At 45.4% G+C, this 26,529-nt stretch overlaps 3 protein-coding genes across 5 annotated transcripts; all 3 read right to left on the bottom strand.

Annotated features, from left to right (window-relative positions):
• Nucleotides 1-4,489: 4,489 nt before the first annotated feature.
• LOC125547101 (uncharacterized) lies at nucleotides 4,490-6,801 on the bottom strand. Its single transcript, XM_087513746.1, has one exon. The coding sequence runs from the start codon at nucleotides 6,345-6,347 to the stop codon at nucleotides 4,743-4,745; it is 1,605 nt and encodes a 534-aa protein (XP_087369872.1). The 5' UTR covers nucleotides 6,348-6,801; the 3' UTR covers nucleotides 4,490-4,742.
• A 485-nt stretch (nucleotides 6,802-7,286) lies between these two features.
• LOC125545664 (pentatricopeptide (PPR) repeat-containing protein) lies at nucleotides 7,287-11,341 on the bottom strand. 2 transcript variants are annotated; one of them, XM_087513747.1, is made up of 3 exons: nucleotides 9,559-11,341; nucleotides 8,221-8,805; nucleotides 7,287-7,418 (listed from the first exon to the last, which is right to left on the bottom strand). In XM_087513747.1, exon 1 carries the CDS (start codon nucleotides 11,262-11,264, stop codon nucleotides 9,780-9,782), a length of 1,485 nt encoding a protein of 494 aa, XP_087369873.1. In that variant the 5' UTR covers nucleotides 11,265-11,341; the 3' UTR covers nucleotides 7,287-7,418; nucleotides 8,221-8,805; nucleotides 9,559-9,779. The 2 variants fall into 2 exon arrangements, with proteins under 2 accessions (XP_087369873.1, XP_048565642.1); XM_048709685.2 differs by lacking the exon at nucleotides 7,287-7,418 and having other exon boundaries at nucleotides 7,429-8,805.
• Nucleotides 11,342-13,660: 2,319 nt separating this feature from the next.
• Nucleotides 13,661-19,763, bottom strand: LOC125545662 (integrator complex subunit). Of its 2 annotated transcripts, XM_048709683.2 has the most exons (11): nucleotides 19,448-19,763; nucleotides 18,333-18,754; nucleotides 17,429-17,643; nucleotides 16,512-16,838; nucleotides 16,212-16,422; nucleotides 15,686-15,778; nucleotides 15,508-15,605; nucleotides 15,045-15,162; nucleotides 14,872-14,957; nucleotides 14,724-14,775; nucleotides 13,661-14,629 (listed from the first exon to the last, which is right to left on the bottom strand). In XM_048709683.2, the coding sequence occupies exons 2-11, from the start codon at nucleotides 18,651-18,653 to the stop codon at nucleotides 14,114-14,116; spliced, it is 2,037 nt and encodes a 678-aa protein (XP_048565640.1). In that variant the 5' UTR covers nucleotides 18,654-18,754; nucleotides 19,448-19,763; the 3' UTR covers nucleotides 13,661-14,113. The 2 variants fall into 2 exon arrangements, with proteins under 2 accessions (XP_048565640.1, XP_048565641.1); XM_048709684.2 differs by lacking the exon at nucleotides 19,448-19,763 and having other exon boundaries at nucleotides 17,429-17,630; nucleotides 18,333-18,464.
• Nucleotides 19,764-26,529: the final 6,766 nt, after the last annotated feature.

The following is a 26,529-nucleotide window of genomic DNA, read 5'->3' as shown; positions in this document are numbered from 1 at the left end:
TATAATCTCGCACCATTAGTTGACTTACCGTATTAAACGGACCGTGATTGGCCCGCTTGACAAAATCGTACGCGAGGCCCAACTGTCGCCTACTTTTTTTTCTCTTGAAAATCTTGGTGCGAAAAATAAATAAAAGTGTTGGTGATCTTTTCACGTTGCACTTTCCCGACGTCATCGCTATAATCTCGCACCATTAGTTGACTTACCGTATTAAACGGACCGTGATTGGCCCGCTTGACAAAATCGTACGCGAGGCCCAACTGTCGCCTACTTTTTTTTCTCTCGAAAATCTTGGTGCGAAAAATAAATAAAAGTGCTTGGTTTGGGAATCAAGCCAAGCACCTCCCGACTTTATACCGACAGCGCTTGCCATCTCACCACCTATACAATCATCATGATATCTAGTTCCATAATGATTTTGTACCAAGTCGTCTTGAGTTGATCACACCGTGGTAATTTTCTCATGCCGGGAAGGAAGGGCGGGGGGTTGATGTCGATTAATTTTGTGTGAATAGCATGATAACTCACACATCACACACCTGATAATTTATGTAACCCGGTCCTGATAACTTTGGCATGGGGTGTGTTTGTGGGGCGGGGGGAGGGAGGGTTGATGAAATATACCACCATTCACTTTTGTGTGAATAACATGATAATTCACACATCGCAGGCCTGATTATTTATATACCCCGGTGCTGATAGCTTTCGCATGGGTGTGTGTGGGGGGGTGATGAAATATACCACCGTTAACTTTTTGTGTCAATAACATGATAACTCACACATCACACACCTGATAACTTATGTACCCCGGTCCTGATAACTTTAGCATGGGGTGGGTGGGTGTGCGGGGGAGAGGGGGGGTGATGAAATATACCACCGTTAACTTTTATGTGAATAACATGATAACTCACACATCTCAGACCTGATACCTTCTGTGCCTCGGTCCTGATAACTTTGGCGAGTGAGTTGTTTAAAAACATACCCGACAACTTTCATGTAAATATTTTGGTACTATACGCATTGCATACGTGATAACACATGCACAATCACCATAGTAACTTTAATCAGAGCTGATAAGAAGGTTACAAGGTCTATGTCTCGGTAATATCTGTGTAAACAACATGATAACATATGTAGCACATGTGTGATAACTTACTTAGCCGAGAAGTGGTAACTTTTGATCCGGAATAAAGGTCATCGGAACATATCAACATAGGATCTAGTTTCTATGCCCTCTTCGCGGCGTGTTTTTATGTGAAAATGATTTTTGGACCGGACTGAAGGTTTGAGCTACAAAACATTTTGAAGATTCAAAATAAGGGAAAATCAAGGATGACATCAACATTTCAGTCTTCTAATTCATTTGCATGTGGGAGAATTGGAAGACCACTTTTTATGTCCCGGTAATTTCTATGTAAATAAGATGGTAATTTATGTACCATAAACGTGATAACTTATTTAGTCTGGGTCTGGTAACTTTTTACCAGGAAAAAAAGTCATCGTAAGATATCAACATGGGATCTAGTTTCAATCGTCTCGTCAAGATGAGTCTTTTATGTCAAAACAGTTTTTTGATCGGATCTACAGTTTGATCTACAAAATATTTTGAATTTAGAAGTTTATAAGAATCTTTGCTGACATCAGCAACTTCGTCCTATATGCATGCTTATATATGAAAATTTAATACATGCACATGAAAGCTTCTCGTAATTCAAAAGGTCAACAAATAAAATAGAAATGCTAGGTGATTAAGCCTGACATGCGCATGCATGCATGTACACTGGGTGTTCGGATCTATTCCTTAAAAATGAAACGACAGGACGTTAGTCCAGTCCAAAATAAAAACCCAAATAAAACGGGAGGAAAATCGATACAAGAAAATAAAAAAATCAGATGAAACACATATGAAAAAAAAACCAAGAAAATCATTGACTTTGCTCGAGCGATCACTGAACTTGGGCTGGCCCATCGGCACACTTACTGTGTGTGTGCACAGCGGCGAGTCTACTAGAAGGGCTTAAACAGGCTCAAGCCTACCCTCCAAATAGCAACATTTTTTTACTACTATTACTAGTACTTTCATCCCACCTCAATAATACATCTATCATCAAGTAGCAAACACACAACACCACACATGCACAGCGAACAGGCACCGCAAACGAATGCGCAGCCTCTACTGTAATCACTAGTTCATGTGTTGTTAACTAATTTAGTGTCCAATGCAACTTATTTGTAAAAAAGAAGTGTACAAAAATGAGTATGCATGCATGTACTCCTCACACTGAACCTAAACCTATCCCAGCTAATCTGAACCGAGATACCCTTTCCTTAACTATAGTGATTGTAATCCCTCCTCCAACTTATATGGACAACAAGATGGGGGAGATAATGATTATTTTGCAAGATAAATTCAAAATTTGGTTCAAAATTTCATATATTTTTAAAAAAATCATAGAAAAAAATCTAGTTAATACTACATGCTTTAAGTAGTAATTTGGGAAATTCTGAGCTTATTTTGACAATAAGGTTAGGACATCATGTTTTTTTTTCAAAAGAGAGCTTAGTTTTTTTGCTGTTGACTTTAGCCTACCCTTCATTTTCTTTCTAGATTCGCCCCTGTGTTTGTGTGTGTGTGTGTGTGTGTGTGTGTGTTTGCTTGCTAGGTCACCACAACGAGCTGCGAATAGTGTCGACCCTATACACTACAACATCTGCTCAAAGCTACTCGATTTCGATTTTAAAAAATACTCAATATTTACCTCAAAAACAAAAACAAAACTACTTGTTTTTCATTTTATTTTATTGATCTAAAAACAGTAGGAAAGGGTTGTGCCGTGATTTTTTCTATAATTGAAGTAAAATACTAATGTATAGAGGAGGGAGAGGCGGTGGTCAAGTTACAAACAATTTGTCTCCAAGCTTTGAAACGAAGTCGGTGTTTCATCTTTATTCTATCGGCAGCTACAGTGAATCTTCTTTGAGATTCCTTAACCACCTTCCTATGATGGGATCTTCATTATTGAAAATTATTCCATTTCTTAGCCCTCCATATGTTATACTCCCTCCGTCCGAAAATACTTGTCGGAGAAATGAATGGATCTAGACGTATTTTAGTTTCGGGACGGAGGGAGTAGCATCCAAGGATGATGGTATCCATGCTAAAAGGCTTTTTGATCACTTGCCTTACCAGCTCCACTTGTGTAAAAAAGGAAATCCATTTGAACTTGTTGGGAGCAATGCGACTCGGTTTTTCTCTTCCAGAAAATATATTTTTTCAAACACCGAACGCAAACGCACACATCCACTCGCACCACCACCACATGGGCACATACACAAATTGCCTACTGAAGACTATAGTCATTGAGCTTCAAAACCCTCATACAGAAAGAATTCTTCACCTTAATGACATAGAACTACTCACCTTACCGTCCAACCCAGGTTGATTCTCTTTCTAAAATACATTTTAACTATCGGAATTAGATGTTTATTTATTATTCAACTTTAGGTGGCTTTGCATTCTCAAATACCACTGTAGAAATCTACCAACTTGGAACCTTCCACAGCAATAATAATAATAATAATAATAATAATAATAATAATAATAATAATAATAATAATAATAATAATAATAATAATAATAATAATCATTGTTGAGGAAATCGTTAACTGGTAGCTGCTCAGTGGGTTGGTGAGTAGGGGATTAATAGGCTAATCGGCAAGTTAATCGGCCATTTAATCAATTAATCGGACGATTTATCGGGTAATCGGCTACTCGGGGACCCTATGAGTAGGGATTAATCGGCAAGTTAACTGGTTAATCGGATGAATTCTTGAAGAGGGATAATAATAAGAGCAGAAAACAAAGGCGCACAACTCAACATACATGCTCTCTATTTTTCTTTCTTTCAGATTCGTTCACAGTTTTCTGTAGCAACATAAATGTGCCTGGTTGCTTTTCCATCATCATAGCAGATCACTGTAACCACCCTGCTGCGTATGGATGGTACTCATTCAGAAACAAAGGATGAAACAGATTCTGACAGAGGTAGTCTGAATATGGAGACGCTTCTACTCGTCATTCGGAGACAGAAAAAATAACTGAAGAGAAGTTCCGTCTCACTTTTATTCCTCCTGTATTTTCTTCCTTTGTGTATCTTCTCTCACGCCACGGCAATTCACCAGAGCCAACAGGGTTATTACAATCATAGTATTTTCAGATGCTATCTTCACCGGTGCTTCTACCGTACTAGTGCTTCATCTGCAGAAATGCTGACAGCACAGCATTCTGCTTTGGTTGATCAGATTGATGAGCAGCCAGCAAATTTGAAATATTACGCTTCAGTTTCTTTAACCAAATTCATAATTGATGACCGTCTGCTTGGTATTGATACGTGTGTTGGGAGCTAAAACAAATAACACTCTTATGTTTCCAGAAACCCCACAAAATGGTTGCGCAAAGAAGTGCTCAAAACAGCATGCCAAGTGTTACTAACCAAAAAACAAGCTACAGATTCAGAATTATGACTACGTAACTGATTTCAGATAACTCATTTACTTCACTCCAAATAGCCTTAGGTACCAAACAATCAAATCTGAAACCAGTAGGTTTCAGCGCCACAAAACTTGAATAACATCAAATTACTGGCAAGTACGTACTAACAAAGGAAGGGAAATATTACACACATGCTCGATATAGGACGCCATACACCATTAATTACTTCAACAAGAAGCGACACACTTCATCATTCAGGCCCTTTAACCTGGAAGCACGAAATGCAGCTTCGTATATTCTTGGTCACCTTCGCTTGCATGTTGTCCACATACTGATAGAATGAATATCTCCATGTCTCGCTGCGAAACAAGAAGCCCAAGTATAGCCAGAACCCAGAGATAAACCCAGCAGCCACAAAGCAGTAAAACCACAGCGCCTCTCTATCTTCATCCAGACTCGTTTCAGGTTGCGTCGGTGTTGACGAGCTTACGCAGTCTTCCAACGGAAACCCGCATAACCCAAGATTATTGCTGTATATTGACGGGTCATCAAGTGTCCGCAGCTGATCACCCATAGGTATCCTCCCTGATAACATGTTGGTTGAGAGGTTCAGAGCGCTTATGCTCTTCAAATCTGCAAAGCCTTGAGGAATTTCTCCCCTAAGTTGGTTCCGAGAAAGGTCCAAGGATTCCAGCAGTACCAGATTGCCAATGTCTTCAGGAATATAGCCTGACAGATGATTTCCTGATAAGTTCAGGTACCTGAGTCCAAGAAGGGTTGTGAGCCCTTTCGGGATTTCCTGTGATAGAAAGTTTCCAGACAAGTCGATACCAACCATGCGTGCTCTCGCAGTAATGTATAAATATTCCACATTCTTCCACACTATTTGCATTTGTGGTGCATCAAATTGGTACACGTCTCCTCCAAAGGATTCCTGTTCATGTTCATGTGCCATGCCAGTAAAATTCGTAAAATCACCTGGAACGGGTCCTGTGAGCTTATTTCTTGACAAATCCAATAGCCAGAGTTTCTGAAAGTGTAATATCTGGGGAGGTATGACACCTTCAAACATATTCGTTGACAGACGAAGAAATTTGAGTCCAGGTAAACTCCTGCTTATCCAAGATGGTATTGTACCTGAGAAATTATTGCCTCCGAGGTCTAAAGTGGTAAGGTTTTTGCATTTCTTAAGAGCCAAAGGAAAGGCTCCTTCGAAATGGTTATTGGCCAGGTGTAGATACTTAAGAGTATCTTCACATGTCCTTGAAAATGGAACTACACCGCTGAAAGAGTTGCTGGACAGATCCATGAATGTCACACGTGGCATCTCCCAGAAACACTTGGAGAGACCACCATGTAAGGAATTGTGTGATAGGTCCACGTAGTATAAACGAGAATGGTTGCAAATAAATACCTCGCCTTGGTCTGTCAGAAGTGTGCCATACAGCTGGTTTTGACTGAAAGCTAACACCTGAAGCTTTCCTAGAAGTGGAAGGTCACCAAAATAGTCACTTATTTCTGCAACAATATTGTTTGCCACCAAGTCAATGACCAACAGGGTTGTGCAGTTTTGGAAGGTCTGCTGGCGAATGCTTGTAAATCCATTGTATCTAGCCCAGGCCAAAGCCAGTGTTCCTCCGTCGCAAACGGATGATGGGAACACCCCGGAGAAGTTGTTACTTGCAATATTGATCATCTCTAAGTGGCTGCTATTCCCAAGCTCGGGGAAGATATGGCCTCCGAGCTGGTTCCTTGCCAGATCCAAATCCCGGAGATTTGTCAAACGAGATATGGTATCTGGTAGCTGCCCTTCCAAATAGTTGTATGATAAGTATATGATCTCCAGTTCTGTCATGTTTCCAATCTCCAGCGGGATGCTCCCTGTCAGATTATTCTTTCACAGGCTCAGCCACTGGAGCTTCACGAGCAGCCCAATGGTTGGTGGGATTGATCCAGTCAAATTAACCGAGTCCAGATCGAGGTCCACCAAGCTCGTCAAGTTAGCAATCTCTTCAGGTAGCACGCCATTGAGGCCAAAACCAGGCATTAGTAGTACCGCAAGGTGCTTCAGCTGGGCAATGCTGTGTGGAATGGTGCCCCTCAAACCCCTGTTCCGGCTGATGTCCAACTCGACCAAGCTTGTCAGATTGCCAATCCCTGCTGGAATTGTACCGTGCAGATCATTCTGGACCAAGATGAGTTTCCTCAGGTGGGGAAAGGCTGAGAAGTCGAGCTGGTCAAGTGTGCCGTTCAGACTTGCACTCTCAAGGTCAAGCTCCTCCAAGCTCGTCAAGTTAGCTATCTCTTCAGGCAGCACGCCGCTGAGCCTCAAACCCAGGCATTCGAAGTACAGCAAGGTGCTTCAGCTGGCCAATGCTGCGTGGAATGTTGCCCCTCAGATACTGGTTCCAACTGATGTCCAACTCGACCAAGCTTGTCAGATTCCCAATCCCTGCTGGAATTGTACTGTACAGATCATTATAGGACAGGAGGAGTCTCCTCAAGTGGGGAAAGACTGAGAAGTCTAACTTGTCAAGTGTGCCGTTCAGACTTGCCCTGTCAAGGTTGAGCTCTATGATGTGCCCGGCCGTGTCGCAGGTGATGTGCGTCCACCTGCAAAGGCTGGTGGAGTTGGCCATCGACCATGGCCCAAGGGACTCATCGGCATCAGCCAAGCTAGCCTTCCAATTCACAAGTGCTTCAGCTTCACGCCGGGTGTCGGCCTTCACTGGAGTGATCTCAGCGCATAGTAGGAGGCAGGTGTAAGGCAGTAGGAGAAAGCATACAGAATGCAGATGCTTCATGATGGCTTGGTACGAGTTGTGCTTCACTGCCGCAGAGGATATAAAGACTCTGAAGCTGGCCGGCCAGCCGTCCATTACAGTGGTCGTATGGCGGATCTCGTGGTTAACAAATGGCACATTCTCTGTAAATGGCGTACTTTTAGTTCAGATTAAGGAAAAGATACATGCTACGTACTGTAGTATTTTTATAGTCCCCATGACAACAGGAAACTACAAACTGCATGATGTATGCATGTGTCACTATCAGGGTGACACTTGGAAGTCATTGCTTAAGTTGAAATTATAAATAACTTTTGAACTCTGATACTTGAACGTATCACCCAATATATTGGTTGATATCTAATATATGTTGAAGACAATAAGTTACCAATTCCATATCCACGACTTAAGAACATTGCTCCTAGCCTCCTAGAGCAGCAATTCGGGCATCATTGGCAGCTGCTTGTGCCCACAAAAAGGAGAAAAATAGCTAACTAAGAAGAAAAAATAGAATAGACATCCCAAAAATATTTGGTACTGTAAAATGATTTTTGGCTGGGGTCAAAGAAAAGCATGTCCAGCGAGTTTGTTCTAAACAGCCAGTTTGGAGAGCAAATACAATGATAACAATGTGGTCGCTGTCATTAGAGAACCCAACTGACATGTTTGGAAACTGTGTGGGTACTGTCACTTGAAATGTTTCATAGATAGTGTCACTAAAAGGGCATTAGCATTAAAAACAAATTGGTTCATGGTAGTATGATACAATATTTATCTTCAATAATAGGAAAACAACAAGTTTTCCAGTTGGGCAAGATCCATAAAATATATTGAAGTAGATGGGGAGACAAATAAGCAGAAGCAGTGATTTATTTGCATGTAATAGTAGTTCCCCTGACTTCCCAGCTATTCCTTGGAGTGCTTAAACAGGATCACTAACCTTACCAGACTTGCCAATCACCATATCCTGGTTATGTTTGAAAGGGAAACAACCCATCAGCTTCTGTAACATGCTGAGAAGCTTATCTTCCAGTATGCTTTACAGGCCCGGGAAATGATCTTCTTGTATAGTGTGTCATCCTATAAGTTTCATGATCGATTGAATGCTAGAAGCCAAGGGATATGTGACCTTTGGAAGATGCCATACATCTTTCCTATGTCTACAATCTCCAGGTATTATAGCGCTCTAACTCATGCAGACCGGGGAGTTACAGTAAGATAGCTCCTTAACGAGACTATTCATCTCTGCCTTATGGTTACCTTTCCTGTCTAATGTCCAAATATCATAACTCTCCAGTAGTTGATACCAGAAACCTACAATATCTGGGCACTGGACATAAGGGACGAGAATGTTAAGGTAGCTCCCCTGCAAAATCATTCAATCCCGCTAACTGTACAGATGTCAAATCACCAGATGGCACGAGGCATTTTCTATCAACAAGATCTTAGTACCACTTGGTCTGAGAGATATTAGGAAAATGCTATACAAAAACATGATCCTGTACAGTTCAAACAGGGAGGCCTTCAAACCTGGTAAACAAAGATGAATTAATTAGACTCTAAAGAAATGAGCAAAACATGCACTCAAACACTGTACAGTTCAAACAGCACAATACGTCACACAAATGGGCAGCACTGATACAACATTTGAAGTGTCGACTGACCAATGGGCAGCACTGATACAACATTGCAACCAACCAAAGTTATAAATAAATAAAAGATACTGATTAAATCAATACAAGAAAACATGGGTTCCCACTGATGGAGGTTGTGACTTGTCAGATCCAGAACTATTGCAAGTATGTGTGAGGCTAGCTATTCCTTAACTAGGACATCAATTGATAATTTACCAGAATCGAGAGGAGAAACACCCAAGAAGACCCAAACCGTTTTGTATCTTGCTTACTAGGAGTCCAAGCAAGTGATAATTACAAATGCAAGAAGGCAACCCGCAAAGCCCACATTTAAGTATACCTAAAGCTAACCTTATGTTAATTTCAAATGGGGAATTGCACTAAGTTGACTTTAAGTATAGTTCTATATCCGTTCCAGAAAACGGTATAGCTATATGCAGGCTTGGCGGGTTGGCTGATTGCATCCTTGACGAACAAAGTAAATATAGATCCCGTAGGAGGACGAACAAATCAGTGAATTACATATCTGCTTACAGGTATCATGAGTCCAAGACAATGACTAATGGTACTTTAACTAAGAAGCAACAATGTGTGCAGACAACAAAATCAAGACTAATGTTCGAACTAAAGGGCATAATCAAAACAATACCTCATTTGAATCGCTGGAATTTCGCAACTTCTGTCAGTGCAATTGTGACCACCGCTCATCTCAACTGACATCTATCCGACTATCCCTTGTTTTGTTTTATGTTCCTCCAAAAGTCTGTGCACATGAATTCTAAGCACCAACTCTCTGACATCTTGCAGTTTGATGCTTCCATGTGGCCAAAAAATGTTTGGAGCATACACATGCCTAGAGGAGTTCACTTGTTATTGCAAAGATCTCCGCACGTGTAAGCTAACAAGAAGCCTATTGTAAGCCACAATGTTACGTATAAACCCTAAATCAAGCATTTCATCCAACACAGCCTCGCCTTCCTTCACCCTGCCCTGCCTACCAAACCCCTGCACCAGCATGCTATAAGTCACACCATCAGCCTGAAAACCCTTCTCCTTAGCCAAAATCCTCAGCAAGTTTGCATCAGAAGTCCGCCCAGCTTCACAAAGTGCCTCGAAGATACAGTTACAAGATATGGTATCTGGTACAATCCCCTCCCCAACCATCCTTCCCATCAATCGGCACACATCATCCAGCTTCCCCACCTTCATCAAGCAATCCAGAACCGTTACGCCAGCAGGGACACTTAAGCAGCATGCCCCGTTCCTCTCCAATACCATCTCCACTATTTCCACTGCTTTGTCCACCCTTCCAACATGGCATAGGGATTCAACCAGATCCAAGCAATCAAACCCTTCCGGCACCACCGCATCCACCAAAAACTCTGCAAACACCTCTGCTGCCTTCAAAGCGTCGCCTCCACCGCACAACCCACCTATCAAAATCTCCATGGAAGCAACCGACAGCCCGGCCCCAAGCTGCAGCATCTCGTGAGCAACCTTAAGGCCTTCCTTGTACCTTCCTTCTCTGAAGAACCCGCGCATAAGAGTATTGAAGCTCACATCAGTCGGCGCACAGCTCCGGTGCCGCATCTCCTCAAACCACCGCATGGCGGCATCAACGCCTTCGACACGGCAGGAGCTGTTGATGAGTATGTTGAAGGTGTAGGCATCAGGGGCGACGCGGTGGACGCTGGTCATCTCGCCGTAGAAGCGGATGGCGTCGTCGTGGCGGTGGAGACGGGCGAGGGCGTGGAGGATGATGTTGTAGAACTCGGCGGGGAGGGGCGAGTCCGCGGCGCGGCGGAGGGACGCCAGGGCCTCGGACGCCGCGGGGATGTCGCCGGAGGTGGCGAAGGCGAGGATGGCCTTGCGGAAGGTGGGGAGGAGGTCGGGGCAGGCGAAGATGGAGTCGTCGGCGCAGGGGCAGGGGCGGGAGAGGACGAGCTGGAGGAGGAGCCGCAGCGAGGGGAGGCGGCGGGAGGCCGCGAGGCGCGCGGCGAGGAGGCTGGTGAGGCGGTGGTCGGGGCGGAAGGCCGAGGAGGCGTCGGCGGCCGCGAGGAGGAGGTGGAGGTCGAGCGGCGCGAGGCGCGGGTGGTGCCGCGCGCGGCGCAGGAGGCGGAGGAGCGCCGCGGGGGAGGAGGCGTGCGCGGCGGGGAGAGCCGGGAGGGGGCTCGGCGGCGAGAGGTGGGAGACGGCGAGCGGGAGGAGCGGCAGGGAGGGGTCGAGGGGGATGGAGGCGGGCGAGGTGGAGATTTCGGGGGTCTCCTCTAGGATTTCGATCTCCGGCGAGATGAGGCGCTGGTGTTTGGAGATGATGGAGGGGAGCTTCCGCGCCAGGCGGCGGGAGGCGGCCATCGCCGGCTGCGGAAGAGAAGGGGGAGGGAATCTGAGGAGTGTGTGGCCGGGTCATGGGCTTAGCCCACTGGCAGAAATGGATATGTTTTCGACGAGTGCATGGGGCCTGGGCTACATGACAATCCACTGGCGAAGCCCAGATTATAGTACGAATACTATTCAACTTCAAATTTTCCCTCTGAAAAATACATTTTCACTTCAAAACTTCCACTGTGTACTGTCAAAAAAAATCCATTACTTAAAAAAAGGTATCCTAAGAAAATTCCAGGTTTATTTACATTTATTATATTTGTACTTTGCATGCTCTCGCATTTCACAAAGACCATCCTAAATTTCAAGGTGGGACCCGGAAGGACTTCACAAAATTGGAACCTTCCATGGAAAAACACTAATGAGAACATTGTAGACTTGTTTGAGTGTAAATTTTCAACCCTTTCATGCCCCGAGAACCATCGCGACACCGAGAACCGAGAGTCTATGATAACTAGAAGGGTTGGGCATGGTTCCCTATGTTGTTGGTGTTATTGTGATTTCATAAAAGAAAACAGATTGATTTGGTGTGTGGGTAATATGATGAAGTGTGTAGGTGTTTGATGGGCTTTCGGTGTGATTATGTGTTATCTGCTAGTCAACACATGCTTAGGTGGGGAAGTTTTCTTGTGCTAGTGACTGCATGTACTATATTGTGCTATAATGTCACATGTTAACGCCTTTTTATATGGTGAGAGGGTGCGCGGGACTAATGTGTTTTACATCTTGGTTGAGAAATCTCTGACCCATTCAAAACCGTGATCAAATTCAAAATTTAATAACTCAATTGAATGAGAGAGTTCTTTGAGAAATCTTTGACCCGATCAAAATCGTGAGCCAAATCTGAAGTTGAACACCTTGATTGAATAGAAGGATTCCAAAATTAGGGAGCATAGTGAATTACAAGACTGACAGACCCAACTAACATTTAGACCGAATCGACACTAAATTCAGAGAAAGAAAGCTTGAGCAAGGGGAAGGACTAGGGATTAATCGTTCTTAGGGGTAAATGCTTAGGCACAAACATGGTTGGTGGCGGCTAGGGTTTAACCCCATACAGTAATTGATGTCTTATGGCACTCACTGCAGAATGATGAAATTGCTAACCATGTTGGTATGTTGGGAGATCTGGAATGAGAGGAATGCTAGAGTCTTTCGTGATGAGGCTTCCTTACCTTCGAGGATCATAGTCTTTAGGAGTATTTCTCTTAGTCTTTTCGGCCTTCATGGCTCGACCTTTGTGTGTCACTTAAAAACTATGTCTCCTATTCTAAATGAATGAGATGGGGCAAGTTTTTTTTAAAGGAAGTGGATGCCTTATAGCCATTAGAAGACAAAAGTGGAGATTGAGATGAACAGTAAAAGTCGCGGGGCCACCAATCAATGGCGACAAGCGTTAGTAATCAGCACAAACCTGTATCAAGCATGGTTGGCCATTCGATCTGAGATTAGCGTTGACACGGGCGTCGGCGGTTGTGAAACGGTGACCGAAAGGGATGAACCGTGAAACAGTCTCTTTTCTTCGTATTCTTCGGAGCTTCAAATTTCTGGGCTTGACACAACACCCCCTCTTGTGCGTCGGCGGAGCGGGAGGACGCGACGATGGAGCTCGGGGAAGGTGGAATATGGAGCGCTAGAAAAGGAAGGTAGATTTCGGTTCGGCCTTTCATTGCATTGTACCACAGTGGTGCACATGCATTTTCTTTGCTCCCTCCGATAACTGATGCTTCTACTCTCTTTTTTTTGTGGGTGGATGCTTCTACTCTTTGTTGTGCAGTGTCGCCTTGTGCCGACAGAAAGGCACATCATATAGGATAATTAACACGTTCCGTGGTAACTTTGCAATGGATGGCACTCCCTCCGTTTGAAATTACTTGTTTCGGAAATGGATGTATCTAGAGATATTTTAGTTCTAGATACATCTATTTTCGAAACAAGTAATTCCGAATAGAGGGAGTATATATTAACTCCAAATCAGAGCTGGCGGGTGAAGATTGGTCCTACTAATCGGCCGCACCGGCACGTGGAGACAACGAGTGCAGCAATGAACGCAAATAAAGCTGCAAGTGGGAGGTTCTAAATCACAACGGGTGGCCGCAGACTGCAGTACAATCTGTACTGCCGTGCCGGAGGAGGAACGCTGGCTCTGGCTGCAGTACAAGTGTACAACCAGCTGTACTCGCTCTCTCCGGCTATCTCGGACATGGACGCACCGAGAATGGTACTAGTACGTACTTAGAGTACTTCACTTGTGCCTGAAAATGCAGTGCAGTACAACACCAATCTCCGTCCGTCACATCCCTCCCTCCCTCCCTTGGCGCCACCAAAAGCTACAAGTAGAATCGATCGCTACGACTTGGTTATAATAAGCCTGAAGAAGAGGATATACCGCCATATATTTCCGTCAGCAGAGCAGGAGCGTCTTTACGGTAAACAAGGGCAGGATACGCGAGGAAATTCCTGCGGGGTCGAGCTGGGAACACATGAGATATGAACCGCTTGATTGAATATCAACTCATGTGTTCTCAGGTCGCCCCCGCTGGAGCCTCCTCGCCGCAGATCGACTGCTTCATTGATGCGTACTCGGTCGTCGGCCAGGCGTGTTCAGAGGCCCCTCGGTTTCATCAGAGATCAAACTGGTAAATGTGCAACTGCTTCTCTTCTCTTGATACCAATGTGGGTCCTAAATGTAGAAAACCACCAACTCCAACCTTCCAGTTGCGCAATTCCACATTCCTTCATCATCTGATTCTCTTTCCTTTCAGATCACCTCCCCAGTTTTCATGGGTCCCTACCATTCACCGTGCGGTAGCATGCAACTAGATCCCATTACAAACGCTGCTGAGAGCATCATAGATCTGCTTGGTTGTATTCTCATCGTCGCAGTAGATCATGGTCTTTTCAGATGTTATCTTCACCAGAGCTTCTGCCGGACTGGTGATCAAAATCGAGCGCACGCAGCCCGCCGAGCTATCATCGTCGTCTGCAGGGAAAGCACAGGCGATCCCCTTCTCCTGCAACGCCGACAACAGACGGGCTGCATCCACAGCTCCCCAGTGTAGCAGCTGCCGCATCGACTGATCGGACTGATCCTTCGGAGCTGCTACCAGCACGTACTGCCCGTTGCTGAGATGGAGCTTTGCTCTCAGCCTCGCGACGGCGATGGCCTTGTCCAACTGCCTAGGCTGCAACCCAAAGGCAAAATCGGTTGGAAGCCCCACCTCGAAGTCTTCCCGTATGTTTGGGATCTCCATGGTTTTGCCCTTGGAGTAGTACAGATATGACCATGGGGCATCCTCCTTTGATGGACACCGCAACTTCAGTTCTTCAGGGAACTGCAAGGGTACAGTAGAGCGTGAGGAGATGATCACTCTCGCTCGAAGAAAAGTAGCTCCAGCAGAAGGGTGCAGAAAATAAGCAATGGCGTACCAGAACGAGCTTCGGTTTGAGAACTGACAGCAATGGATTGACTTTCCGCACCCTGTCAACAAGAAACTCGAGCCTTTAGTCTACATATTCTGATTTGCTACTATGAATTAGTGAAACATAAGCATGAGCTTTTGAATTTTCAACATACTTTATTCCAGAAAGGAAAGAACATTCAAGAACTTGGATTGCCACAGGCATGAAAGGCTTAAGAGTCAACTCAGAATCAACTCCTTCCTGCACGTAAAATAATTATGTGTTTAGCGCCACCAACAGCAGTTATAGATTATGCTAGGTTCCGTGAAAAGATTGGACACAGTGTACCTCCAAAATAAGAAGATTTCGTTTATCTGCATGCCACCGACGAAGCAAATGGACTGCTGTGCTGTGCCTAAGGCTCCAGTCTGGACAAAATACAATGCAGGGCTCCTTCCACGCTGCCCTGACAGGATTCTAGCGTTGTTACACAGCAGAAAATGCAGGAAACAGCATAAAAAAATTAACTGAAATCCAACTGTTCAAGTGAGCTCATATGAATCAAAAGCAGGATATGTCATAGTATAAATTATGCTAAAGGTAGCAACCAGATATTGATGGACCTCCATAAATTATCAAACAACCAAAACCAAAATAAGAAACAACCAGTACCAAGCTTTCTATAAGGAGAGTATAAAAGAGATGATAAAGTCAAAGTTGGTGATCCTAAACTAAACAACCTTAAGGTTACCTATCATTGTATAGTCATAAAAAGTAATAACTAGCAACAAAATTTTGATAAACTTCTTACAGCAGGCCCTTTGAATATAGATGAGGAAACAGAAATAGTCTGCCTTCCTTCAGAAGCTCCACATGGCCGAATAATGCCTCCTCCTCCCTCGAGAATAGCTGCAGGATAAATAGTGTTTCAGTAAGACCATGTTAATTAAGTTCATATGTCAAAACAACCATAGTGAGAAAGGAATGACCTTTTCTTGGCGTGGCTTACATAGCCATTCTGGCACAGCATTGGTAAAGGATATTATTTTTTCTGCTGCGCCAGAAATCATAAATATGGGTACCTGACTCAAACAGGGAAAAAATGTCAGCCCAAAACAACAGATGCAAAACATGTGAGAAGACGGGTGGTGCAGAGAAAATATAGTGATTTGGAATGGGCATAATATTTCATATAGTAGAACTAAAGGAGCTTGATATTTAAATGATTACAGTGTAGAACTAAAACACTCTTTGTACCACATGCATCTTTAAACACTCTTTAAAGCTAGTCATCTATTCATCTTACAGCCAGTTGACTGCACGTCAGGCCTTGTCAACTGGACATTTCACCATTATCAAAACCAAGCACATCCTAAGTAAAAATATATGCCGTTGGTATTAACAACATTACTACAAAGCCTGACTCACACAAAGCACAATAAAAATATATATTTACATTACTATTAACAAGAGTCCACTATACAGTAACAATGGGTCAAGAACTGCTAGAATTACCTTCATGTTGGAAGAAAGTAACGTTTCTGATATATGTTCCAAAATTAAAAGAATAACCCCAAGTCGTCCTATTGGTATTAAAACAGAACCTCCAGATTTAATTGCATCTGATATACATGAGCATATGAAACTGATTCTCTCAATCTCCTCTGCAATATCATCATTCTTAGACAGGCACTGGACGTCTTCATCCTCATCAACACCACCATCCCTTGAAGATAGTAAGTAACATTCAATGCAAAAGGTTATTTTTAACGCATAAGCAATTCATACAAACTGAAGAGCGACACACTAGCATACCTCAACACAGAGTCATCACAAAGCATTGCATTCTCACCCAGATTCTCATTATTCTCATCCATGTCATTCAAGGATGAGAAATCTGAAAACAAAATGACATCATTTTCCTTCAGAGAGTTATAGTCGCAATCTAAGGCATGGGCTGACACAAACATGGTGCTTGGCAAGTAGGTAATACTTGCTCTTGGACCCTTTATTGACCAGACACAATTGCCAAGCTCCAGGCCAGAGCTAGAGGCTTTCAGCATCAACATGCCATTGAAGCAAACCTCCTCTCCGTATTTCACAGTCTGGGTTTTTCGCATGCATTCTTCTATGTTTGGGGCACTGCAATAGGTGTAATCCAGTTAAGATAAGAAAGCAGGATGATAGAGCAGCGTTGATGTCATTATTAAGTAGTGAATCTTCTATGCAGTCGATATAATTGAATGGCAACCATATGGTCCAATCTCACATATTTCCTTGCAAGAACTAAAGTCTAGTCAGCTTTATTTGCATGCAACCGAGATACTAAGCATATGGAAGCATACACCAAGCTAGGTTACTAGGGATATAAACTTGTGTCCTATCAGATGTGTACATGAAATTACAGAGTCAAGTATGTATTTCAAGTAACTCCAGGTTAAAAAAGAACTATCATATGTTACAAACTTACCCTATATTCATGAATGAAATTTTGGTATCTATTAAACTTCTTAATTTGCTACTTGACTAGTAAAATATGGATACTATTTGCTCCTAGCACACTCCCTAAGATTATCAAATTTTAATTAACCAGTGGAAACAATTTCTAAAGGTCAAGGATAAATATGGAAAACTGGGTATATTTTGAAGCTTTCAGATATAAATTTCTTTATAGTAAAAGGGTAACTCGATATGCAATACGGCAAGTATATGGCCTATTAAATACTGTGTACCTGTAAAGGGGCATCAGAGGAGCTAAATCCATTCCCTCATCTTCAATCACTATATTCTGCAACGACGACAGGAGTTTATGGAGTTTCTCCCCTTGCATCCACTTGGGTGGCACATCCGTATCTGGCCCGTAGTACCTTACAAACTCAGAGTGCATCTCCACGAGCTCCCCCATCATTAGCTTTCCAATCCTTGCAGCTAACTCTGTAACATAAACCTATTCATAGTTTCATACAGACAGTCAACAACTGCGCTCTATATTTCATTGTATGCATTAGCACCTACCTATGGAGGTGAAGTTTTGTCTCACAGAAGATTTTACAGCCAACATAATATATTTCGATCCCTTGGTAATTGTATATGACCAAAATTTCTTACTCTAGCTTTAAGAAAAAACATGCCCAGACGTTTAGCCCCTAAGTTCCACTTTGTAGTAAAGGGACCTAAGGATATTAATTGTCTGCAATCAAGAGTAAAAAAAGCCAATGAGCATGCCTTTGGTATTCATACAGGAGTGGACTTGTTTTCATTATTTTCTTAAAATAAATCATCAAGTCCAATTGTTCTGCCCCGGTTTTCCCCATTTTACACACCTCAGTGCTACCCTGAGGAGGTTAATTATCCGCAAAGTAAAGAAAAAAATTAATGAGCTAGCCCATCTGTCTTTCAGACTATTGTTTGCATTCAGCAGGCTTCTTCTTCCAGATGATCTGAATAGCTATCAACTATTGAATGGACAAAAATCATGCACTAACATGTTAACAGCAGTTTCAAACATGTAACACACCTCTTCACTACGGCGACAAACAACAATCGTTCAAATTTCTAACCAAAGCTGCAGCCTAAACTATAGCAGTTTGCAATCTAGGGTGCTATGCATCAAGGAGTAGCAGGGATGGCAGTCACCTTGGTATTTGTGAAGCTTGGGAGCCGGGTGAGGAAGGGGAGCCCAAGCATCCCCGTGGCAGACGACACAAGCACAGCATCCACGCCACCTGCTTTGGCAGCTGCCGGTGCCGCCAGCGACCAGTAGTACGGCACCGCGCGGATGAGCTTCCCCGCGTCATTGGAGTCCGCGCCGAGTGGCACTGGGGCGAATGCTGCGAGGGCCGAGAGGTCGACGGGGCAGTCTAGGAGGAGGCGGACCCCCTCCAGCTCCAGTAAGTGGCTCGCCGGCGAGTGGTAGCCGCCGCCTCTGCCGGGGGTGGTCACGCAGGTCAGTTTCATGGCGGCAGTGGCGGATGTAGCACAGGGGCGGTCGCCCCGGGTCTCCGACGGCGGAGCAAGCACACCTGGCGGATCTAGGATTTGAAAACAGGGTGGTCCTCCTACAAAAATTGACAGCAAATATGGCATTTGAATATATTTTGACACTGCAATTTCATATTTCCATTACATTCTTGATACTAGTACATTGATCCCAATATTAAGCAGGAACAGAGCAGATCAAATAACACCGAAGAGACGATGAACATCTGCACGAACCCTAAACAAGGAATAGCTAGCATGTGAATATGTTCTAACTAACTCCCAATAGCACATAGAAATAGATCAATATGATATGTTCTTACAAACATACTAAAATTCTCACTAAGTCCCAGTTTTGCATAAAAGAAGCCTACATAGCACATAGCTTGAGAAATTCAAAGAAGGCTTATGTTTCTGGCCTACGCTTTTCAGTGGCCATGAAATTCTCAATTATATTTATATCATCTCCATTCACCTTTTAGAAAATATCCCGCTCAATGTATGTGACTAGGCAACTGGCAGACGCACAAGTTCTTCGGTTTGCTCTCCGGCCACATTCGTTATAGCCAAAAAGAGAAGCAATGTCTCCAGTCCTCTTCATCCTTCAATAACTATGCAATAATACTTTGCTTTCTATCAATCATAATGACATTGGACTGGGCATAATTATGTGTATATGTGTCCATCAATTCATCTGTATATGTACTGAAGAAATTTGCTAACCCTAAATCGAAAATTGGGGAATGGGGCCATGGGCAGTGGATGGGGTGTACCTCAGATCGGAAATAAGAAGAGTGCTGGCTCGGAAGCCAGCGCCGACTTGCGGGGCGCCAGGCAGTGGGCACCTGCCGGCTGCCGCACAAGGCAGGGGCGCAGAGCGGTGGGCGAGGAGCCGCGGGCGCGCGCTGGCGCCGGGCGCCGGGCGGGCAGGGCGGAGAGGAAGGCGGATCCTCCGCTCCTGCCTCCAGGGATGGCGAGGTAGGCAGCGACGGCGTCCGGCGTGCGGCGAGCGGACGTTTCTGGGGGAGCGACTCAGTCCCTGGATGCTGGCTGGAGAGACTGGCGAACGACCCAACTCGATTCGTTTTTCGGCTACTAGAAAGAGATGGGCCGGGACGGGATTATGGGGACTTCTAGGGCAGTTATTGGGCTTTAACTTTTTTCTGAGCCTATAAACTGGTTCAAAATCCCAAGATGGGCCGGGGACCATTCTGTCCACACTGTGGCTGGGCCAGGCTCGAGCAGGCCGAAATAACTAATTAAGGAGTACTTGTTGCAAAGATCACTCCAATTCCCCTGGTTGCGATAAGTGGCGCACATGCAGCGCGCCACTTGTTGCAACCTGAGAGTTTTTCCTTTTTTCGTATATTCGTTTATTTAAAACGTTTTATCTCTCAAACCGTGCGTTCAAATCTTAAACCGCTTTCACCGTTGGATTCCTCGCGTCAAGATCTTCAAAACTATATCCCCATGTTGATAGGTTTTGATGAACCTTTTTTTCCCGAAAAAAACTGGACGAAAAAACCGAACCGGGGGCACAGGTTTTTTCTCCGAAAGAGGCATGCCCGTGCCCTTCACGAAATCACAACCATGCCTCTCGCGGAAGGGAAAAAAAGAGAAAACGCATTTTTTTTCCGTTTTCGAAGAGGCATGGTCGTGACTCTCGTGAAAGCACAACCGTGCCTCTTGCGGAAGCAAAACCGTGACTCTCGCGAAAGGAAAAAAAACAGAAAACGCGTTTTTTTTCCTTTCCGAGAGGCACGGCCATGACTCTCGCGAAAGCATAACTGTTCCTCTCGCGGAAGCAAAACCGTGACTCTCGCAGAAAAAAACAGAAAACGCGTTTTTTTCGTTTCCGAGAGGCACAGCCGTGACTCTCATGAAAGCACACCCATGCCTCTTGCGGAAGCAAAATCGTGACTCTCGCGAAAGCAAAAAAAACATAAAAACGCGTTTTTCGCTTTCGAGAGGCACTACCGTGACTCTCGCGAAATCAAAACCGTGCCTCTCGCGGAAGCAAAACCGTGACTCTCGCGAAAGGAAAAAAAAGAAAACACGTTTTTTCGCGTAAAAATTTTTGTCCCCATTTTTTTTGATTGAAAAGCTAAGGAAGACCGGTGGAAAACCAAAACGTCGAAAAAACCCGGAAAAAACCGTTTAAAAGGCCGAAAACGCGTGCGGAAAAATAAAAAAAACAAAATCCGGAGGAAGCGCCCAAAGCGCGACACGTGGCGAATGGCTGAGAGCACGTCAAATGATGCTGATCGTTGCGAGGCTCCTGAAGGAGCGCTCGTTAACTAGTTGCTCTCCAAGCAAGTAGCAACGCTTCTCTTTTGTCTAAAAAAAGCAACGCTTCTCTTCCCCTCAAAAAAATAGAGAGAGCAACGCTTCTCTTTGTCTAAAAAAGGGGGGTTCTCTTGTATACTAAAAAGTACGAACTGACTTAAAGCACAAACATGAAGGAAAGGCTGAATTCGAAACATCTTGAATAGGATTCTCTCTTCTTGGAGAGCTTGAGACTGAAATGAGTGGGCCGGCCAAAGAAGACCACTACCCACCCCACCCCCCCACCCCCCGCATCGTCCGCCTGGACGACACGGGTGGCGACTAGGGTTCCCCCCGCGCCGCCACCCCCTTCCCCCGCTCTCCCCTCGCCGCCACCGGAGGATCTCGCCGGGCTTTATCCCGCGGACGCCCGGGAAGGTGGCGGCGAGGCCTCTGACGCTCCGTTCCTGGCAGAGGTTTCCGGATCTGCGGTGGTGGCCCTTCTTGGTGAGGCAACGGCGTCCTCCTCGGCTGGAGCCGGTTGCGGGTGATTCTGGCCGGTTTGCTCGACCACGCGGGTGGTGAGCCGCCGGTGGGGTTGTCTACGGCGCGGAGTTCCCCCTCTTTGACTCCCTCTGCACCGCTGTTTCCAATTTCTTGTGTCACGCGCGCCGGATCTGGAGCTGGTGTGTGCTTGGTGGTGAGGTCTAGGACTGCGGGAAACCGTTGGTTGGCCTGTCCAGCCCGGCGGCGGCGACGCCATTGGCACCGTTCTTCCTCCTTGGAGGTGCAGCCGTGGTCCTCCCCTCCCCACCCTCGTTCCCCCCTCCCGGGTGAAAGCCCAAAACCCGGCTAGGATTGGGCGGCAACGCCGCGTCTCGTGTCGTGCTCCTCCTTGGAGGTGCCGCCTGGGGAGGGATCGTGTTCGGGTGAGGTGGGTCAAAGGTCGGAGCTTTGGGCGGCTCTGGTTGTCTGGTGGCGGCGGTTCCGTCGGGATTTGCTTGGCTGGCATTGTCTCTGTTCCCCTCATGGGTGGAGCCCACTCGTTGTGGCGTGTTTGTCACAAGGCTGGCGGTGCAACACCTTCGATCTGGCGATAGGGGATAGGGTTCCCCTTCCCAGCAATAGCAACACGTCCCAGCTGTGGGCTCCCGGTTCTCTTCTTCAACGGCCGACGGGCCTTGCTCCTTGACGTTCTGCGGTCTTCCTTGATGTCCTTGCTGGCCTTTCCTCAACAGCTGCCCCCGGTGGCTTTCCTGTAGCTTACTGGTGTCCTAAGTTGCGGCAGTATGGTGGATGTTGTGTGCTCATTGGCCATGGGGTTGTGCTTTGCGGTTGCTCCAGGTCTCGAGGTCGGCACCTCTTTTGCTCTAGGGTGAGCGCTTCTCAGGTCCGCTGGTTCGATGCCTTTCGATCCAAGGCGAGAGGGAAGGGTCCCTCTGCGGCGCGAGAGGAGGAAGATGCTTAGATCTCTTCATCCTGGATGTCAGCCCAGTTCATGCCCACACTCTGTTTTAGCAGGTCCTCATCCTGTTTGCTGGTCACTACCCTTGGTACCAGTTTGTTGCGGTCTTCAGCTAGTGCAAGCAATGGGCTTTGTTTTATCTTTGTTTCGTGATTGTGCGCTGCGTTGAGTTATAAGCTCCCTAGAATGCTCCCTTGTATCGTTGGGCCGATGTGGTCTGTTGTGTGTCTGTAATTCCTGGCCGGTTGATGGCTTTGTTAATTCAAAGCCGGACTCTTCGTGAGCCTTCGCTTCTAAAAAAGACCACTATGGAAGTGAAAGGGGAGGGACTACAAGCCGGCGCCGGAAGCGACTCGCTTCTATTCTCGATTAGATATAGATGGGGAATCTGTATAGATTGTCTTTTTTCGACAACCTCTCTAAAACGCATATGAGAAAATTGCACTTCACGGCATGGCAAAAAAAGAGCTTCACTCGGTTGGCCCTCCTAAGCTTCCGCCTACTTTCTCTTCTCTTAAGTCTAAAACAAATGGGAGGCAGGATTCGAATCTACGTCGAAAACCTTCAACAGATTTACAGTATGTTGCTTTTGACCGCTCGTCCACTCGCCGTCATTGCATTCTTTGGTTTTGCGTAATTACTTATAATCATGTGCGCGTGCACTCGATCGTTGAGTCAAGCGGTCGGCCAAAGACCGCTCAATCAACACACATTGTGCGACCACGATTGCCAGGTGTCCCCTGGTCAGATGCTGGCCCCATGCAAGCCCCGCACACCTGGTCCGATGGCATCGTGTAGCGCACCGCGCACCCTTTGTGGTGGACCCCACCTGTCATTGACCCCTGTGGCGTGGAGAGGTATGCGGTCGGTGGTGAGCGACGACACAGTAGTGTGGGTTGGCAGTTTTGAATTTCATGCCACTCTCACCTGCATGCTTCCATCTCTCTCTCTCTCTGCTTCCCCCTCCCTCATTTCTCCCCATTCTTCTCTCCCCATGCGATTCAGCAAGGATTTGATTCATAACCGGCATCATCACCGCAACAGCAGCTGAAGGCGAGTGCAGGAAGGCAAAGGCGTAGCGGGGCGGCATCCGCTGCTTGTCGCCGGCTCAGGTATGGTCGCCGCCCACCCTCGCATCTTGTTCCCCTTGTCATTTACCCCCGAGGCTGTCTATTTTGCTAGCGGTCCTTTACTAGTGTTCGTCGACGGAGAAGCAGTGGTTACCGCGGTGACATCGAGAGGTGGCGGTGCTTACCGCGGCGCCACTCAGTGGAAGTTGCGCTTGTTTTTGGAGATGTACCACAACGGTACGTGTGATTTTGTCGTTTAGATACCGTTTTAGATAGGCGCATCCACATCACGTAGCTACCGCGAGGGGTTTCGATCCCGTTTCATTTTTTATCATCAGTAGACACTTACTTAGGAGTAAGTCTACATCCTTGTTAGCAAGTGCATCCCCCCCGAGACTGCCGCCAAGCATAATTTCACGAACCAAGTCAACAGAAGATGCACCCAAGCTTTTGCACAGAGCCAACATCAGCGTGCATCACTCATGATTGTCCTTAGTCCCTGTCAATGAATCATGTGGTGATTGATACGTCTCCAACGTATCTATATTTTTTTGATTGCTCCATGCTATATTATCTACTGTTTTGGGCAATATTGGGCTTTATTATCCACTTTTATATTACTTTTGGGACTAAGCTATTAACCGGAGGCCCAGCCCAGATTTGCTGTTTTATGCCTATTTCAATGTTTTGAAGAAAAGGAATATCAGACGGAGTCGAAACGGAACGAAATCAACTGGAGAAGTTATTTTTGGAAGGAAACACACCTGATGGATTTGGACCCCACGTTAGAAGATACGGGAGCTGTGGGCGCGCCCCCTGCCTCGTGGGGCCCCCGTGGCTCCCCTGACGTGCTTCTTCTGCCTATATAACTCCATATACCCTAAAACTTCCAGAACGGAGATTAGATCAGGAGTTCCGCCGCCAGAAGCCTTCGTACCTGTAAGTGCATCTAGTGCCACCCCTAGTTGGTTTTGGAGTATTGACGACAAACCTAGTTGAGGGACTAATGTGTTTGTGAGAATTGCAGGATAACACGGGTAGAAGTCCCTCATTGATTCGGTTTTCCTACCAGAGATGACCCCTAGAAATGTATGAAGACATTGAAGTCAAAGGTGGTATGTGAAGACATTCACCTTGAAGACTATGACAAGAGAAGACATCGCATGAAGACTATGGAGCGCGAAGACTTAGATCTTTCGTAGTTCTTTTTCTTCTTTGTTGAGTCATAGGAACCACCGTACTGTTAAGTGGGGTCCAAGAAAACCAGTCAGAATGACTGAAGTGATGCTTAACCAAAATCCTATGTCTTCGAGTGAAGACTATGAGAGCGAATCTTGTTCAGAGTTGGACAAGTCAGCTTTGCTTGTAGCCCAAGTAAAGTTGCCGTGTGTGTTTGAAATCTGACCGTTGGAACACGTGTCAGTTCCTTAGTGACCCAGGGTCATTTCGGACAAATCAGGTTGGGTTGCCTAGTGGCTATAAATAGCCCACCCCCTACAACCATAAACGGTTGGCTGCTCAGAGTTAAAGTACGGCTTTTGTCGCTTGAGAGCAACCCACCTCGAAGCCTTTGAGAGAGAATTCCTTGAGAGGATAAAGCCCTAACCACCCAGAGCCAAAGAGTGTTAGGCATCACTTAAGTCTTCTTGTCTGTGTAATCTGAAGACTTATTACACTTGAGGACTGTGAATCCTCCAAACAGTTAGGCATCGCGTTCTGAGCATCCAAGAGTCATTGTGGATCGCCGGTGAACGAAGTCTGTGAAGGTTTGGAAGTTTACCTTGAAGACTTACCAGAGTGATTGGGCGAGGTCTATGTGACCTTAGCTCAAGGGGAATACGGAGAGGACTAAGTGTTCTGAGCTGCGTGCTCAGGACTAAGTGTCCGAGACTGAGTGTCCTTAGGTTTAAATACCTATCCTCCCTAACCAGACGTACAACTGTCACAGCAGTTGGAACTGGTCTACCAAACCTTTATCTTCGTCACGCACACTGGTTCTATCCTTCTCATCTCTTTATTTACAGTTGGCTCTTGTAAAGTCAGTGCCTATTTGCTTTATCTATTTGTCTTCACTGTGTACCTGATCCTTACTGCCTAGCTACTATTAGTCATTGTGGTTTCACTTCATTGAATGCTTGACTATTGTCTGTCTAGTGTAGTCTATCTTCCACTGCATGGAAATAGATTCATTTCTATCATTTGTCTTCGAAACTTCCATGTTTTGAATACTTTCATAAAAATCGCCTATTCATCCCCCTCTAGTCGATATAACACACTTTCAATTGGTATCAGAGCAAGGTACTCCCTTGTTCTGTGTGATTTTGGTTTAACCGCCTGGAGTTTTAGTTATGTCGACCACAGGTATGAAGACTGTGTCATGCCCCATCTTTGACGGTCACGAGTATCCCAAGTGGAAGGCCATGATGAAGAAGCGCCTCATGGCAACAAACAGCAAGCTGTGGACCGTCACTGAGATTGGCCTGACCGATCTGTGCAAAATGGCGGAAGCTGATGACATTCGCAAGTACACTCTTCTCAACCTCACGGCGAAGGACGTCATCTGCTCCTGTCTATCTCAAAATCAGTTTAGGAATGTCATGCATCTCGATCATGCAAAGCTCATCTAGGACCGTCTCTCGGAGGTCTATGAGGGTCATCGAACTCGTCATGATCCTCGGTTCGAGGACTTTAAGGAGTCACTCAAAGCGATGACTTTCGAACCAGAATCATCATCTTCTGCATCATGCCTTATGGCAAATGATGCTAAGGTAATTGAATGCTATCTATCTGAATCCAGTGATGATGAATCTGGTGATGAATTTGGACCCAGCTATGCAAAACTTGCTTCCCTTGTCACTAAACAACAGAAAGCTACGGAACATATTCAAAAACTGTTAGACAAAAGCGATGACCTGTTGGACACTGAAATGACTCCATCTTAGTCCTTAATTGAAGACATAAAAAATCTTCATATTAAGTATGAGGATCTTGAAACTCGTCATGAAACGCTCTCAACAACTCATGAAGAACTCGAGAAATTAAGAGCGGCTCATGA

The sequence above is a fragment of the Triticum urartu genome, chromosome 3A, assembly GCF_056163025.1.
Source record: "Triticum urartu cultivar PI428250 chromosome 3A, HENAU_Tu73, whole genome shotgun sequence".
Classification (NCBI taxonomy): Eukaryota; Viridiplantae; Streptophyta; class Magnoliopsida; order Poales; family Poaceae; genus Triticum; species Triticum urartu.
The sequence above is the reverse complement of the archived record's forward strand: the minus strand, read 5'-3'. Positions and strand labels throughout refer to the sequence as shown.

What these genes read in the sequence shown, in the direction of transcription:
- LOC125547101 (XM_087513746.1), bottom strand. Translation starts at nt 6,347, where the DNA reads ATGACAGAACTGGAGATCATATACTTATCATACAACTATTTGGAAGGG.
- LOC125545664 (XM_087513747.1), bottom strand. Translation starts at nt 11,264, where the DNA reads ATGGCCGCCTCCCGCCGCCTGGCGCGGAAGCTCCCCTCCATCATCTCC.
- LOC125545662 (XM_048709683.2), bottom strand. Translation starts at nt 18,653, where the DNA reads ATGAAACTGACCTGCGTGACCACCCCCGGCAGAGGCGGCGGCTACCAC. An exon ending in GAAATCTTCTTATTTTGGAG is followed by an intron (nt 14,958 to 15,044) that starts GTACACTGTGTC and finishes TTTTACGTGCAG; the next exon opens with GAAGGAGTTGATTCTGAGTT. An exon ending in TCTTTCCTTTCTGGAATAAA is followed by an intron (nt 14,776 to 14,871) that starts GTATGTTGAAAA and finishes TCTTGTTGACAG; the next exon opens with GGTGCGGAAAGTCAATCCAT.